The sequence below is a fragment of the Microplitis demolitor genome, chromosome 5, assembly GCF_026212275.2.
Source record: "Microplitis demolitor isolate Queensland-Clemson2020A chromosome 5, iyMicDemo2.1a, whole genome shotgun sequence".
NCBI lineage: Eukaryota > Metazoa > Arthropoda > Insecta > Hymenoptera > Braconidae > Microplitis > Microplitis demolitor.
In genome coordinates, this window is record NC_068549.1 from 2280133 (window position 1) to 2295195 (window position 15063).

General features: G+C 35.9%; 2 protein-coding genes across 3 annotated transcripts in view; one reads left to right on the top strand and one right to left on the bottom strand.

The window, feature by feature from the left end:
- Nucleotides 1-15063, bottom strand: part of LOC103569365 (protein lap1) — a 28704-nt gene that overhangs the window by 13511 nt on the left and 130 nt on the right. The window contains exons 1-2 of one of the 2 annotated variants that reach the window (XM_008546644.1): nt 14922-15020; nt 14736-14841 (exon numbers count right to left, since the gene is read on the bottom strand). The gene's annotated coding sequence lies outside the window, so the exon portion shown is untranslated. Of the gene's footprint in view, nt 1-14735; nt 14842-14921; nt 15021-15063 lie in introns of those variants that run through there. The other variant, XM_008546645.3, reaches the window with a different exon arrangement.
- LOC103569394 (dynein axonemal heavy chain 7) lies at nt 3156-14077 on the top strand. Its single transcript, XM_053739291.1, has 5 exons — nt 3156-5279; nt 5399-5645; nt 5804-13322; nt 13396-13659; nt 13724-14077. The coding sequence occupies exons 1-5, from the start codon at nt 3365-3367 to the stop codon at nt 14075-14077; spliced, it is 10299 nt and encodes a 3432-aa protein (XP_053595266.1). The 5' UTR covers nt 3156-3364.

The window sequence follows — 15063 nt, forward strand, 5'->3', positions numbered from 1 at the left end:
AAATAATTAAAAAAATAATATTTTTAAAAAATGAACTTATTAATTTTTTAATTTTTTAAATGCCCATTTTTTAAAAATTTTATTTCATTAATTATTTATAATTTTAAATTTAATATCTGCTGCATTTACACTCATAAAAATGAATAAATTTATTTATGAGTATAAATGTAACAGATATGATACGTTAATTAAATTTTAAAAAATGCGCGAACTGATTTTTCATTTTTCTAAATACGCAGTTTTTATTTTTATCCCACGTACATTTTTTTTATGTATTTAAAAATTTATAAAATTCCCACCTGTCAGTTACATTCACGCTCATATTTATTTTCGGCGTCAATTAAATATGGAGTTAATTTGAAATTTTTTTTTGGCGGGGTATTTTCAACTGAAATTTTTTTTTAGGAAAATTTTCACGGAATATTACTGTGGGTAATTTTTATTTATAAATTAATTAATAAATTAAGTATTTTTTTTTTAAGAAAACAAATCGATATAAATATTTGATATATTTCGTGAAAATTTGTAGAAATGAAATATTTGTTTTAAATAGTATAAAAAAATTTAGCGGTTAATTATAAATTTAAAGTGAAATCAATAAGTAAATAAATAAATATGACAAAAAATATATTAAAGGTTATTTACCACCAAATTTCCAAGCAATGTCAACGAGAGTATTTTTTGATTCCTCCATTTTAATTAAAAAAAATTAATTACTTATTTATTTATTATTTAAATACTTATATTTTATATTATTATTGTTATTAGTAGATATCATTAATGAGTTTTGTATACAATTCGTTTTTGTTGTTAATATTTTTGACGTTTTGTATAACCAAATGAACATTCACGCAGCCATTTTTAAATAAAAAATTTAAACAGCCGGCGCGCATGCGTATCCATAAAGTGAGACATTGTTTCCGCCATTTTTATTAATTTGAATTTTAAAAAATAAATTTTTCATTTTAATTTGAATCTATGTTTAATTATCTTGTATATTTTTACATAAATGAGTAATTTAATATAAAGTACATATAAAATAATTAAATTTAGAAGATAAAATAATTTTTAAAATTTAAATTAATTTTTTATTTGCTACATTTTGATATTTAACGAAATTGTTTATATAAAAAAAAAGTACTGAATATTGTTATGGGAAAAAAATAAAATGACAATGTCGCAATCTACTGAATTTAATAAGTTTATACGTAAAAAAATAAATCAACCTAAAATGCGTCCATTGCCACTATTGAATGAATCTGAGACAAGAATTGGTGATAAAATAAAATATCTGAGCAAATTCCAAATAGATAAGGTATCAATATGTCGCGCGACGAGGTTATAAGTTCACTAAAAATTTATATTGTTTACGTATCAATGATAAGATATATATTTTTAAATTTATAAATATCCCATTATTATTTATAATAATATTGTATAAAAATTTATTATTTTTATGTTACTCAAGATACGAGCTCGCGAAGTGCAAGAAATCATGGGAATGAAAGCAGAAAAAATGAAAATAAAATTTGAAAAAAATGCTGATGAATATCAGACACATCAGTGCCAATTCGCGCCAGCGCCAAATTTAATTAGAGAAAAATTTTTAAATTTTGCGAATAATTTACCAGTCACTGGATTACTTCCGGTAACTATAAATTTATTAAAAAATTTCAAACGTTTCAGTCAAATAAATAAACTCAATACTTCAAATTAATTTTCTTTGGATATTTTTTTAGTAAATTTTCCTTTTTCCCCCGTCACTCAAGTTAATAATGAAGTTTACCGAAGTTCTAATAATTTGAACCCGTACTTCCCCCCATCTCTTGACGTCTTCTTTCATTAAAACTTTAGACTAGTGAGCCAATAACAGATTAACTATCGTAGGACGCAATCCTACATTTTTACAGATGCCCTCAATTGCCCCGAGTTGTAACTTCAGTGTTTAGTATCGTGTAGTGCGCAATAAAGTTTATTACCGGCATTGAAACAAATAAACTCTCCTAATAAAGACTGAAACGTTTGTCATATAATAAATTGGCAAGCATTTAAATGGCTCATATGTTTGCAGACTTGGGAGCGTAATATCAAACGTCTTATTCCTAGAAAATTACGTAAAAAATATTCAAAATTATTTTATAATCACCTGGAAGATACGAAAAATTTTTACAAAAACACAATGCACGAGTTTGGAATAAATTTCATAATAATTTCTAACACTCAAGGTTTATTAGAAGAATCAGCTTTCAAATTTGATGGCAGGACTATTCATCGTTTCCGTTTTTTAAAAAACCGCCAAAGGCTTGAAACTAAATATTTTCATCATCATAATTTGATTAAAAATATTTTTCTACACGCTCAGATTCCAAGTGTATTATTTGACTTCCGGCGATATCGATTACTGGGAGCTCTTGATATTTTTGAGTATATATTTTTTATTTATTTTTTTTTTTTTTTTATCAATAATATTAATAATAATAATAATCCTTATTATTTCAGATTTTATGATTTAGTAGATGAAAATATAGAAAAAGATTCGTGGGTAATTACAAAATCTTATTACACTCATATAGTAACTTTACTAACGACCAAAAGATATATAAATGATATACAAAAAAATATGTTGCCTTCATTTATAAAATGCTCATCAAAATTATTAGCTTACCAAATAATTAAAATTTTAATGACAAGTATCACGGATATGCTGAATATTCTCGAAGATAATTCAATCCGGCCTTCATTATCCGTCAGTTTAAAATGTGAGAACAACGATCTTATTACATCGCCAACAAAGCAACATTTTTTATCTCATTTTCATCAGTTTATTGACAAAATAGCCACCGTCGGTTTACAATTACAGCCACTTGAGTCCTGGATGGACATGAAAGATGATCAGGAATTATTATCTGCCCTACTTCCCGAGTGGTTTATGCTCGAATCCCACTCAAGACTCACCGAAATCATCGAAAATTACTGGCAACATATTGACACTTATGTTAAAGATCTTCAAAGTAAATTTAAAATAATTTACAGCCCAGAAGCCCAAGCAGAAATTCGCGAATTTATTGACTGCGATTACAGTTTCCATGAAGGAGCCTTCAAAATTGACGATTTCAATAAACTGATTACTGAAATCGATGGTCTACCCAAAAACGAATACATAGCAGACATTAAAATATCACAATCGTCAGCCAAAGACGGCCTGAAATATTACACCGAAATATTTCGCGAGCATATAATTCAAGAGTTGTTGCAAAAACAGCGTAAATTTAATCATGAAATCTGTTCATCTTTCGAAGCCGTCAGAAATCGAGTTTTGAATATTCCTGAGACGACCAAAGAGTTACTGGAACTGGGTGACGATATGGTAACACTGACGACGTCATTTATGGCGGAAATGGAGGGAAAAATAAATTTCACTGTGACAAAAATGCTGTCGATGATAGAAATGACAACTCTGGACTACGATGACATTGAACTGAACCGCGAAACCGTAAATTGGCTCGCAAAAATAAAGCCAATTTTAGAACAAGGTAATCTGCAGTACGAGCAGATGAAATTCGCATTAGAAGAAAAGTTACAGCAGCGAAAAAACGATCTCATTGCTTCTATTGAAGATTTGTTTGCATATTTAGAAATAATGGATCTTATGGACGATGCCGAGCGTATTTTTGATTACCTTGAAGACATGAGGAAGCTTGTACGCTCTTTAGATCGCTTGGATGATGAAATAAACTGGATAAATAACGAAGAAAGTTTATTCAAATTTCCACAGACATATTTTCCACGGGTGAAAGAACTGAAGGGCATTATAATACCCTTTTATGAATTGATTTATCAGGCACGCAAATGGCAACGAGACTCTGGTGTCTGGTTGGACGGACCCTTCGAGTACTTGGACGCAGGAGTTATAGAAAATCGCACTGCAGACTATTATGCCTTTTTCAACAAAGTGTCGAAAGAGTATCGAGTTAAAATAAAAATGCAAATAGCTACTGGCTATCCTTACATATTCTCTGGTTCTATTGACGATTATGACCCACTGAACCAACCTGCCCCACTTAAACTGTGCCATCAGTTATTAGAAGACATCAAGTGGTTCAAAAAATACATGCCGTTGGCTGTTTGTCTGGTGAATCCGGCATTGAATCAAAGACACTGGGACGAAATGTCAGCGATAGCTGGCCATGATATTACTCCGGATGCTGGAACGACTTTGAGAAAATTAATTGACCAAAATCTTATGGAAGACGTTGGTAAATATGAGGCTATAAGTGTTAATGCTTCTAAAGAGGCGGCACTGGTGGATCTTTTTAATAAAATAAAGCAAGAATGGGACAGCGTTTTATTTAATACGATGATTTATAAAGATTCTGGAGTTAATATTTTGACGCAATTGGACGATGTAATACTGATACTAGAAGAACACACGATAAAACTTCAAGGAATGCGAGGTTCTGCATTTGTAAAACCTGTCGAAAATGAAGTAAAACTTTTCTACGAACTTCTTGTCCGTATCAGAAAGACAATTGACGAGTGGTCGAAACTGCAAGTCCAGTGGATTTATTTGTTGCCCATTTTTACGAGCCCTGATATAATTGCCCAGCTACCAGAAGAAGCTGCAATGTTTTCTGAAGTCAATAAGACTTTTTGTGAAATTATGGAGTCTGTTGGTGAGGATCCAAGGGTCAGAGAGTCAGCAGGTTCTTTGGGACTGCTGGAAAAACTCGAAGAAGCCAATGAACTGATGGAAAAAATAAATCATGGGGTGGTTGAGTATTTAGAGAAAAAACGATTATTTTTTCCGCGATTTTTCTTCCTCAGCAATGATGACATGCTAGAAATTCTTTCGGAAACGAAAGACCCGTTGCGTGTTCAGCCGCATTTGAAGAAGTGCTTCGAAGGAATTGCTAAATTGGGATTCAATGAAGACCGTGAAATTTATTCGATGGTCGGGGATGACGGAGAAGAAATAATGATGCAGGAAGTTATTTCTACTGACGCGGCAAAGGGTTGCGTCGAAAAGTGGCTTGTGAAAGTGGAAGAACAGATGGTAAAGACAATAAAACATGAAATAATGGTCAGTTATTTTGATTACGAAGTTACGGAACGCGTTAAATGGGCGTTAATTTGGCCGGGGCAGGTTGTTTTGTGCGTTTCACAAATTTATTGGTCGTTGGCTGTAACAAATAGTCTTTTGACTCAGACTATTTCTGCTCTCGAGTCACTTTACGATGCTCTTAAATCCCAGATGATTGACATGGTCGATTTGGTGAAAGGTAAAATGTCTATTTGTCAGTTTATAAGTTTATTTACGATGAATTGCGCTTATTTTTGGCGTGCGGAATAATGAAAAAAATTTGACGTGTTGGTTGTGGAAATAATGCTTTGTTTCCAGGTAAACTGAATACACAAAACCGCACGACTCTCAATGCATTAATAACAATAGACGTTCATGCTCAAGATGTGGTGAAGCTATTGATCGACAAAAGAATCACTAGTGAGACAGACTTCGAGTGGCTGGCACAGTTACGTTATTATTGGCAAGACAATGTACTCGTTAGAATAATAAACTCAACAGTTAAATATGCCTATGAATATTTAGGCAATTGTTCAAGGCTTGTTATTACACCGTTAACTGATCGGTAAGTTTTTTTGTTGTGGTAATTTTAAATAAAGTCACTTATAGATGTAAATGGGACAAAATGATAACATTAGGGAGCTATGAAAATATTTTAAACACTAAAATTTCCCAATACTCTACTTAGTTCTTCTTTCTATTCGTTTGAACAATTAATCATAGATGCTATCGCACATTGATTGGAGCATACTCGCTACATTTGAATGGCGCGCCAGAAGGCCCAGCAGGAACTGGCAAGACTGAGACGACCAAAGATTTAGCCCGAGCGATAGCAGTCCAATGCGTTGTCTTCAACTGTTCAGAAGCGCTGGATTACAAAAATATGGGGAAATTTTTCAAAGGATTGGCGGCGTGCGGTGCCTGGGCCTGCTTTGATGAGTTCAACCGTATTGAGCTAGAAGTTCTTTCAGTAGTGGCTCAGCAGATTCTTTGTATCATTCAGGCAGTTCGTGGCAATTTAGAAAAGTTTGTCTTTGAGGGAACGGAATTACCCTTGAATCCAGCAGTTTATATCTGCATTACCATGAACCCTGGCTATGCAGGACGTTCTGAACTTCCTGATAATCTAAAAGTACTTTTTAGAACTGTCGCGATGATGGTTCCAGATTATGCGATGATTGGAGAAATATTTTTATATTCATCTGGATTCAATTCCGCGCGTATTTTATCAGTTAAAATTGTCACCACTTATAAATTATGCTCAGAACAATTGTCAACGCAGTCACACTACGATTATGGAATGCGCGCAGTAAAAACGGTGCTTCTAGCAGCACAGAATTTGAAAATAAAATATCCTGATGCGGACGAAACTATTTTGATACTCCGCGCAATCGTTGACGTTAATTTGCCGAAATTTTTAGCTCACGACGTTCCACTTTTTCAAGGTATCATTTCTGACTTATTTCCAGGTGTTGATTTGCCTTCTCCTAATTATGACATCCTCATAAAATCCGTAAAAGAAGTCGCAGAGACGCGAAATCTTCAAGCAGTAGATGGATTTCTTTTGAAAATAATTCAAACTTATGAAATGATGATTGTGCGGCACGGATTCATGCTTGTAGGTGATCCTTGTGGTGGAAAAACTTCTGTTCTTCATACTTTAGCAGACGCATTGACTCTGATGGCCGAGTGGGATAATGAACAAGGCGCCAAAACAATTTATACGACAATAAACCCAAAATCTATAACAATAGGCCAATTGTATGGACAATTTGATCCTGTGTCATCAGAATGGAGTGACGGAGTCTGTGCTGTAGCTTTTCGTCAGTATAGTTCCGCTGAAGACTCTCTATCATCAAGACAGTGGATTATTTTTGACGGACCGGTCGATGCAGTGTGGATAGAAAATCTCAATACCGTTTTAGATGACAATAAGAAACTCTGCTTGACTTCGGGTGAAGTTATGCAGATGACTAGCGCCATGTCTATGATTTTCGAAGCCATGGATCTGCTCCAAGCCTCACCGGCTACTGTTTCTCGATGCGGGATGATCTACATCGAGCCCCATGTGCTCGGATGGCGTCCCATCGCGGAATCCTGGTACAAAACTCTTCCTTCCTGGTCTGAAGACTATGTAGACATAATTAGAGACATGTTTGAGTGGTTGATTGATGGGTGCTTAGAATTTACTCGAAAGAAGTGCCGAATCACTTTGCACGCAGGCCAAATCAATCAGGTAACAAGTACTTTGAATTTATTTCAAATGATTATGGATGACACGGTAAATGATGCCAGCAATAAAGACTCAGAAGACATTAAAGACAATATAAAGTTCTGGTTCCAAGCTGCGATGATTCTTTCCACAGTTTGGGGAGTCTCGGGTACTCTGGATCGGGATTCTCATCACAAATTTAATGAGTTTTTAACTGAGATTTGGAAAAACGAAAATTCTAGCCTTCCGATACCTGAAAGCATCACCCGAGACATAATTTTGCTACCTTCTGAAGACATACACGATAGTTTCTACGTTTTTCGTGGGAAAGGTCACTGGAAAACATTTGCCGAAGAATTAAAAACTGAAAATCCTATTGAGACTTGCAGTATTACGCAGATGGTAGTACCAACTACAGACACTATTAAATACCAACGTCTTTTCCATCAGCATATCAAACACAACAAAAGATTTTTGCTCTACGGTGCCACAGGAACAGGAAAAAGTTTTTACATTCAAGATTTAATGACAAACAAACTTCACGAAAAGTATATACCGAATTTAATAACATTCACTACACACACTACTGCAGTCTTAGCTCAAGAGCTGGTAATTTCGAAACTCCAGCGCCGAAAACGTCACTATAGCCCTGGAAATGGAAACTCATGTGTTGTCTTCATCGACGACGTCAACATGCCCGCAAAAGAAGCTTACGGAGCTCAGCCGGCAATCGAATTGCTGCGTCAAATGTTCGATCACGATTACTGGTATGATTCCAAGGATCCTGAGAAAATAACCGTGTCCGATACACTATTCATTTGCGCCATGAGCCCGCCAGGAGGCAGTCGTCAAGAAATCTATCACCGATTTCTCAGGCATTTCAATTTACTGACAATTAACAATTTCAGTGACGAAAGCATCTGCAGAATTTTTTCAACAATCGCTAACATGGGGTTCAAAAGAAATGGATTCGCTTCTGATGTCAATGTTACGGCAAATTTAATAGTGAATGCTACTCTAGAAATTTTCAAACGGGCAATAAATGATTTGAGACCTACCCCTGCTAAATCCCATTACGCATTCAATCTCCGTGACTTTACGCGCGTAATTACTGGCTGCGTAATGATCAAAAAGGAATCCATCGAGTCCCGGTCGACATTCACTCGTCTTTGGGTCCATGAAACTTTACGAGTTTTCGGAGACCGTTTAGTAGACAGTGCTGACAATTCCTGGCTCTTTGATCAGCTCAAACAAATAGTTTCTAGAGTTATGAAAGAGTCATTTGAAAGTGTGTTCAATGATTTGCCGAAAGAAAACGATCAATTGACTGAAAAGAGCCTCAGAAGTCTGATATTTGGTACCTTCATGGACGACTCTTTAGACAAAAAGTATGAGGAAGTGACTTCAATGGAGTTATTTCAGCAGATTGTGCTGCAGAATCTTGAAGATTATAACGCAACCCATCATACAGCTTTGGACATCGTGCCTTTTCGTTACGCGCTCGAACATCTAGCTCGGGTAAGCAGAATTATAGCCACACCCGGTGGTAATTTACTTATGGTAGGAGTCGGTGGATCTGGACGTCAATCCTTGACAAAATTAGCTACCGCGATGGCTGACTATGACTTGTTCCAACCGGAAATAACAAGTACTTATGGCGTAAACGAATGGCACGAAGATATTAAAGGGATTTGTAAAACGTCCGGTGCTCGTGGAAAAGATTTAGTTTTTCTTATTGCAGAGACTCAAATTACTGATAAAGTATTTCTGTCAGACATCGACGGGCTTTTGAATGCCGGTGAAGTTCCTAATTTGTTCAATGCAGAAGAGCGGCAGGAAATTATCGAAATCTGTCGTTCAACGGCAGCCAAAGACGAGGACAATATAACTTCTGATGGATCGATAGTGTCAGTGCTGGCGTACTTTGTAAGCCGGTGCAAAGAAAAACTTCATCTTATGTTGTGTTTTACACCAATAGGAGAGTCATTTAGAACACGTCTGAGATTGTATCCAAGTCTGGTGAATTGTTGCACTATCGACTGGTTTGAAGTTTGGCCAGAAGAAGCCCTCGAGCAAGTTGCTATCAAGTTTACAGCGGATATTAATGTCGTGGATCAAGTAAAAGTAAATGCTGTTACTGCCTGCAAGTACTTTCACGTGTGTGCTAAAAATATTGCTGAAGAGTTTTATCGATTAACCGGAAAACAAACTTATATTACATCCACGGCATTTTTAGGCTTGATACGAAATTACGCGCGGTTGATTAAAGTCAAGCAAGAAGAAATTTCTGAAGCACGAGCTCGATACGTGAGTGGCCTTGACAAACTGGCATTCGCTGCCGAAGAAATTAAAAGGATGAAAATAAACGTGGAAGCTCTACAACCAGAATTGGAAGCATCGGCTCGAGAAACTGTCGAAACTATGAAGCAGGTGGAAAATGAGAGTGCGGTGGTAGAGGAAGCGACCATTCAAGTGAAGAAAGAAGAAGAAGCTGCTAATCATCATGCTGAGATTGCTGGTGCATTGAAAATTGAATGCGAAGCAGATCTTGCTTCTGCACTTCCCATTCTCAATGAAGCTCTACGGGCTCTCGATACTTTAAAGCCCAAAGATATTTCGCTAGTTAAAGCCATGAAAAACCCACCAGCTGGTATTAAATTAGTCATGGCAGCTGTTTGTGTTATGTTAAATATTCAACCTGACAGAAAAGTCTCTCCCACTACGGGGAAGATCCTCCTTGACTACTGGAAACCCAGCAAAAAACTACTCAGTGATATTAAATTTTTAGATTCCCTAAAAAATTATGACAAAGACAATATTCCATTGCAAACAATAGAGACAATTAAACGCGTTTATCTGATGGATAAAAATTTTGAGCCAGCGATTGTCGCAAAAGCTTCGCAGGCTGCAGAAGGACTTTGCAAATGGATTCGCGCAATGGTACTTTATGACAAAGTTGCTAGAGAAATAGCACCAAAAAAGCGAAAACTAGAAGACGTGGAAAAAGATTACTCTGAAACTATGATTATTTTAGAGGAAAAACGTCTTGCCTGTACAGAGTTAACGAACAAATTAACGATCTTGAAGGATAATTTAGATAAAATTTTAGAAAGAAAAATAAATCTTGAAAATGAAGTGTCCCGTTGCCGCAATAAATTAATACGGGCGGAAAAATTAATAAGTGGTTTGGGAGGCGAAGAACGTCGTTGGTTGATAACTGCCGAAAATTTGCTTAAATCTTATGAAACTTTGCCAGGCGATATTTTAATATCTTGTGCCATAATAGCGTACTTGGCGCCATTCACATCAACTTATCGAGCAGATAATATAAATAAATGGACACTTTATATCAAGGATATAAAAATTCCTTGCTCGCAAGAGTTTCATTTTGTGAAAATTTTAGGCAATGATTTACAAATAAACACGTGGAATATTTCGGGCCTGCCTAGGGACGTATTTTCAACAGAAAATGCTGTGATTATGTCCAATAGCGAGCGTTGGAGTTTATTTATTGATCCGCAGAGTCAAGCTAATAGATGGATTCGCACGATGGAGAAATCGAGCGACGTTGAAATTGTTAAATTAACAGACAAAAATTATATGAGTGTCGTTGAGCAGTGCATTGAATTCGGTAAGCCGGTATTGATTGAAAATATTTATGAAGAATTGGACGCTTCACTGGACCCGATACTCATGAAAAACATCTACAGAGTCGCCAGCGAGTTTTATATAACTCTAGGTGAAAAAATAATAAAATACAGTGAAAAATTCCGTCTCTACATGACAACTAAATTACGGAATCCCCATTACGTGCCAGAAGTTTTTAATAAAGTCACGGTAATTAATTTTTCACTGACTAAAATAGCGCTCGAGGACCAACTTCTAGGGCTTGTTGTGGCCAAAGAGCGACCGGAATTGCAAGAGAAACGCGAGTACTTGATAGTACAGGGAGCGGCTAATAAAAAAGCACTTCAAGAAGTTGAAGATAACATCCTGAAAACTCTGTCTTCGGGCACGGGTTCAGAGATTCTTGAAGACGAGGAAGCTGTGGGAATTCTAGATTCGTCTAAGATACTGTCAACAGACATTTTGAAGAAGCAACAAGCATCCGAAGAGACTCAACGTAAAATAGAAACCGCGAGAAATGATTACGCATCAATTGCTAAATATTCTTCAGCTCTTTATTACACGTGCACAGATTTGCCTAATATTGAACCGATGTATCAGTACTCATTAGCCTGGTTCATTAATCTCTATGTCACCACAATCGAGACTGCTCATAAAAGCAAACTATTGCAAAAAAGATTAAATTTTTTACGCGATACTTTTACTTACAATCTTTATCAAAATATAAGCAGGTCATTGTTCGAAAAAGATAAACCGCTTTACGGATTTATTTTGTACACGACAATTTTAATCGAGCGACAAGAAATAACTGCTGAAGAATTGAATTTATTTTTATCTGCTATCGATGTTAAGAAAATGGAAAATCCAATCGACTGGTTGCCAGATAAATCGTGGCTCAAATTATGCCAACTTGATTGTCTGGGAGTGTTTAAAGATTTTGTAAAAAGTTTTCTCAATAATTTACAAGTCTGGAAAAATTTTTATAACGCGGATATAAATTCCCAAAGTGTACAATTACCGGCGCCTTGGGACAAAGAGCTAACGGACTTTCAGAAATTAATTATCATGAGAATAATACATCCGGACAAAGTTTTACAAATGATAATAAAATTCATCGAACGGGGAATGGGAAATAAATTTATCTTGCCAGTTACTTTTGACCTTACGAAATCTTATAATGACTCAAACTCGTTGAACCCTTTGATATTTATTTTATCTCAGGGTTCAGATCCCACTGCGTCTCTATTTAATTTTGCAGCGGCGATGAATTATCAAGATAAATTTATTACTATTTCATTGGGGCAGGGTCAAGGAGCGCGGGCTGAAAAATTAATTAGAGAAGGCCAGAAAAATGGCGAGTGGGTCTGCTTGCAGAATTGTCATTTAGCTGCCTCATGGATGCCCGCGTTAGAAAAAATATGCGAGCAATTTGACTCAACCAATACGTCAACTAATTTTCGGCTGTGGTTAACGAGTTACCCTACGGCTAAATTTCCTATTTCTGTCCTCGAAAACGCAGTGAAAATGACAAACGAACCGCCCAGAGGATTGCAGCAGAATTTAATGCGTTTGTATTCGTCGGAGCCTTTGAAAAATCCCGAATTTTTTGACAGCTGTCCTGGAAAAGAAAAAATTTTCTTACGTTTGACTTACGGTCTCTGTTTTTTCCACGCAGTTATACAGGAGCGTAAAAATTATGGCCCGCAGGGTTGGAATATTCCTTACGGCTTTAATGAATCAGATTTTGAAATTTCTATAAATCAATTGCAAATATTTATTAATCAATTCAATGAATTACCGCTGAAAGCAATTACTTACTTAACAGGAGAGTGTAATTACGGCGGACGCGTTACGGATGATCGTGACCGCCGTTGTTTACAAACAATCCTCCAGGATTATTATAATTATGAAATAGTAACAGACGACCGGTATAAATTGACCGAGGGCTCAGATGAATATTACAGCGTGCCTCGTAAAAATAATTACCACGAGTATGTAAAACAAATCCAGCGGATTCCACTGGATCCTGAACCTCAAGTATTTGGTCTGCATGCGAATGCGAGGATTACCCGAGACTTGGAAACATCCAGGATTTTTTTCGATTCCCTGCGCAAAATCTCCGGCACTGTCTCCCTTGCGGGCGGAGTTACTACAGGAGATTTTGGTTCTAAGCAAGACGAATTGCTGCTGGCAATAAAACGAGACATTTATGAAAGACTTCCGGATTTATTTGACCTCGAAGCTGCTGTAAAAAAGTATCCAGTACGTTATGATGAATCAATGAACACGGTATTAGTTCAGGAATTAGAACGTTACAATAATTTACTCCATGTTGTACGAACGAGTCTTGAAATGCTGGAAAACGCAATCTGGGGAATTATTGTTATGACTTATGAATTAGAAGTAATTTATAATTTATACTATTTAGATATTTTTTAAAAAATATGTAATTTTAAATATAAATTATTTATTACAGATAATTTATAATGAAATATTAAGCGGCAAAATTCCTTCTTTATGGATAAAATCTAGCGCATACCCGTCGTTAAAATCGCTTGGTAATTTTATAGCCGATTTATTGAAACGTCTTGAGTTTTTTAAAAATTGGCTGGATCACGGGAAACCCGAAACTTTTTGGATCTCTGGGTTTTCATTTGCCCACGCGTTTTTAACTGGCGCCATGCAAAACTTTGCACGCAAGTACAAAATATCAATCGACAAACTAGACTTTGACTTTGAGGTATTTAATATTTTTCCTCAAAAAATTATTAAATAGTAAAAAAAAAATAAAATTCTATCAACAGGTGATGTCAGATAAATTAAATTCAGCCCCAGCAGACGGTGTCTATATCTACGGATTATATTTAACTGGTGGCCGTTGGGATTTATCGAAAAAAGTCCTCACTGAAAGCCACTCAAAAATTTTGTACGACCCACTGCCGACTGTCTGGTTAAAGCCAACGGAAATAATAAATATTAATCGGCATAATCCCATTCGATATGAATGCCCACTGTACATAACATCTGAGCGATTTGGTAGCCTTAAAACAACGGGGCATTCAACAAATTACGTCTTGATGATTCTGCTGGACACGGAATTACCAGTCAGTCATTGGATCAAGCGAGGCCTTGCTCTCTTATGTCAGCTAACTGATTAAAGACAATTATCTATCATCATCTTCGTCATGTCTATTTACAATAACATTCACATCAACATTAATAATATTTATCCTACATATATATGAGTATGTACTCCAAGACCAAGACCTCAGCAACTCCTTTAATTAAAAAAAAAAAAAAAAGTTCAGCGAAAGGGTGTGGTCTCAGTTGCTAGGAAAAATCAGCGCATTCAATAATGGTTTAGCATCACACAGTATATATAAAGTATCTGCAGTACATAATATTAAACCTCAGCTCGAATCCAGTATCCAGTTCCAAAGTAACCAGAGTTACAGCAGACAGAGTTCTGGTAAATGAGAGTAAAAACTTTTAAACTCAATATACCTACCAGGGCATATTATTTAAAGTATTAGAGTACCAGTGCCAGCGCCTATATAGACCAGAGCCAGAGAGCATGAATCCATTACCCGAGTGCTTGAAACGAAACGCGCATTGCACTGCAATTACGCGTCTGCGCAAACAAAATGCATATTCTCATGTACACGCTTTCCATCATGCATTTACCAAATCATTTAAACTATTAATCATCAATCTAGCCTAGCAAGTTCCGTACCCATTGCCCATTTAATTTAATATTCATCATCATCAGTAAACAGAATCACCTAGATCATGAAAACAATTAATTAAAATACTCACTAGCATCTTGATTTGCCATAAACTTGATACCCGCAACCTGATACGCTATTGTTTATTTCACGATGTGTTGATTGCCTAGATGTCCATCCAACAAATCCTGAATTAACTGTAAAAAAAAAACAAGTGGTTATTCGTCATGAGAGATCATCATCAGACAACTAGCAAAGTTTGGATGTGTGCTGGTACCAAGACAAGACATTAGCGGTCTGTGTATGAAGAATCATGAATCATAGATATGATACGAGTACCAGTGCCAGCACCAGCACCAGCACCGGCACCAGTGTCAAGTATACAATATAGGTATATATAATATAATATAAAAAGAGAG

Coding starts and splice junctions, on each gene's coding strand:
- LOC103569394 (XM_053739291.1), top strand. CDS start 3,365: ATGGTAACACTGACGACGTCATTTATGGCGGAAATGGAGGGAAAAATA. Junction 5,280..5,398: donor CATGGTCGATTTGGTGAAAG/GTAAAATGTCTA, acceptor CTTTGTTTCCAG/GTAAACTGAATACACAAAAC. Junction 13,323..13,395: donor TTATGACTTATGAATTAGAA/GTAATTTATAAT, acceptor TATTTATTACAG/ATAATTTATAATGAAATATT.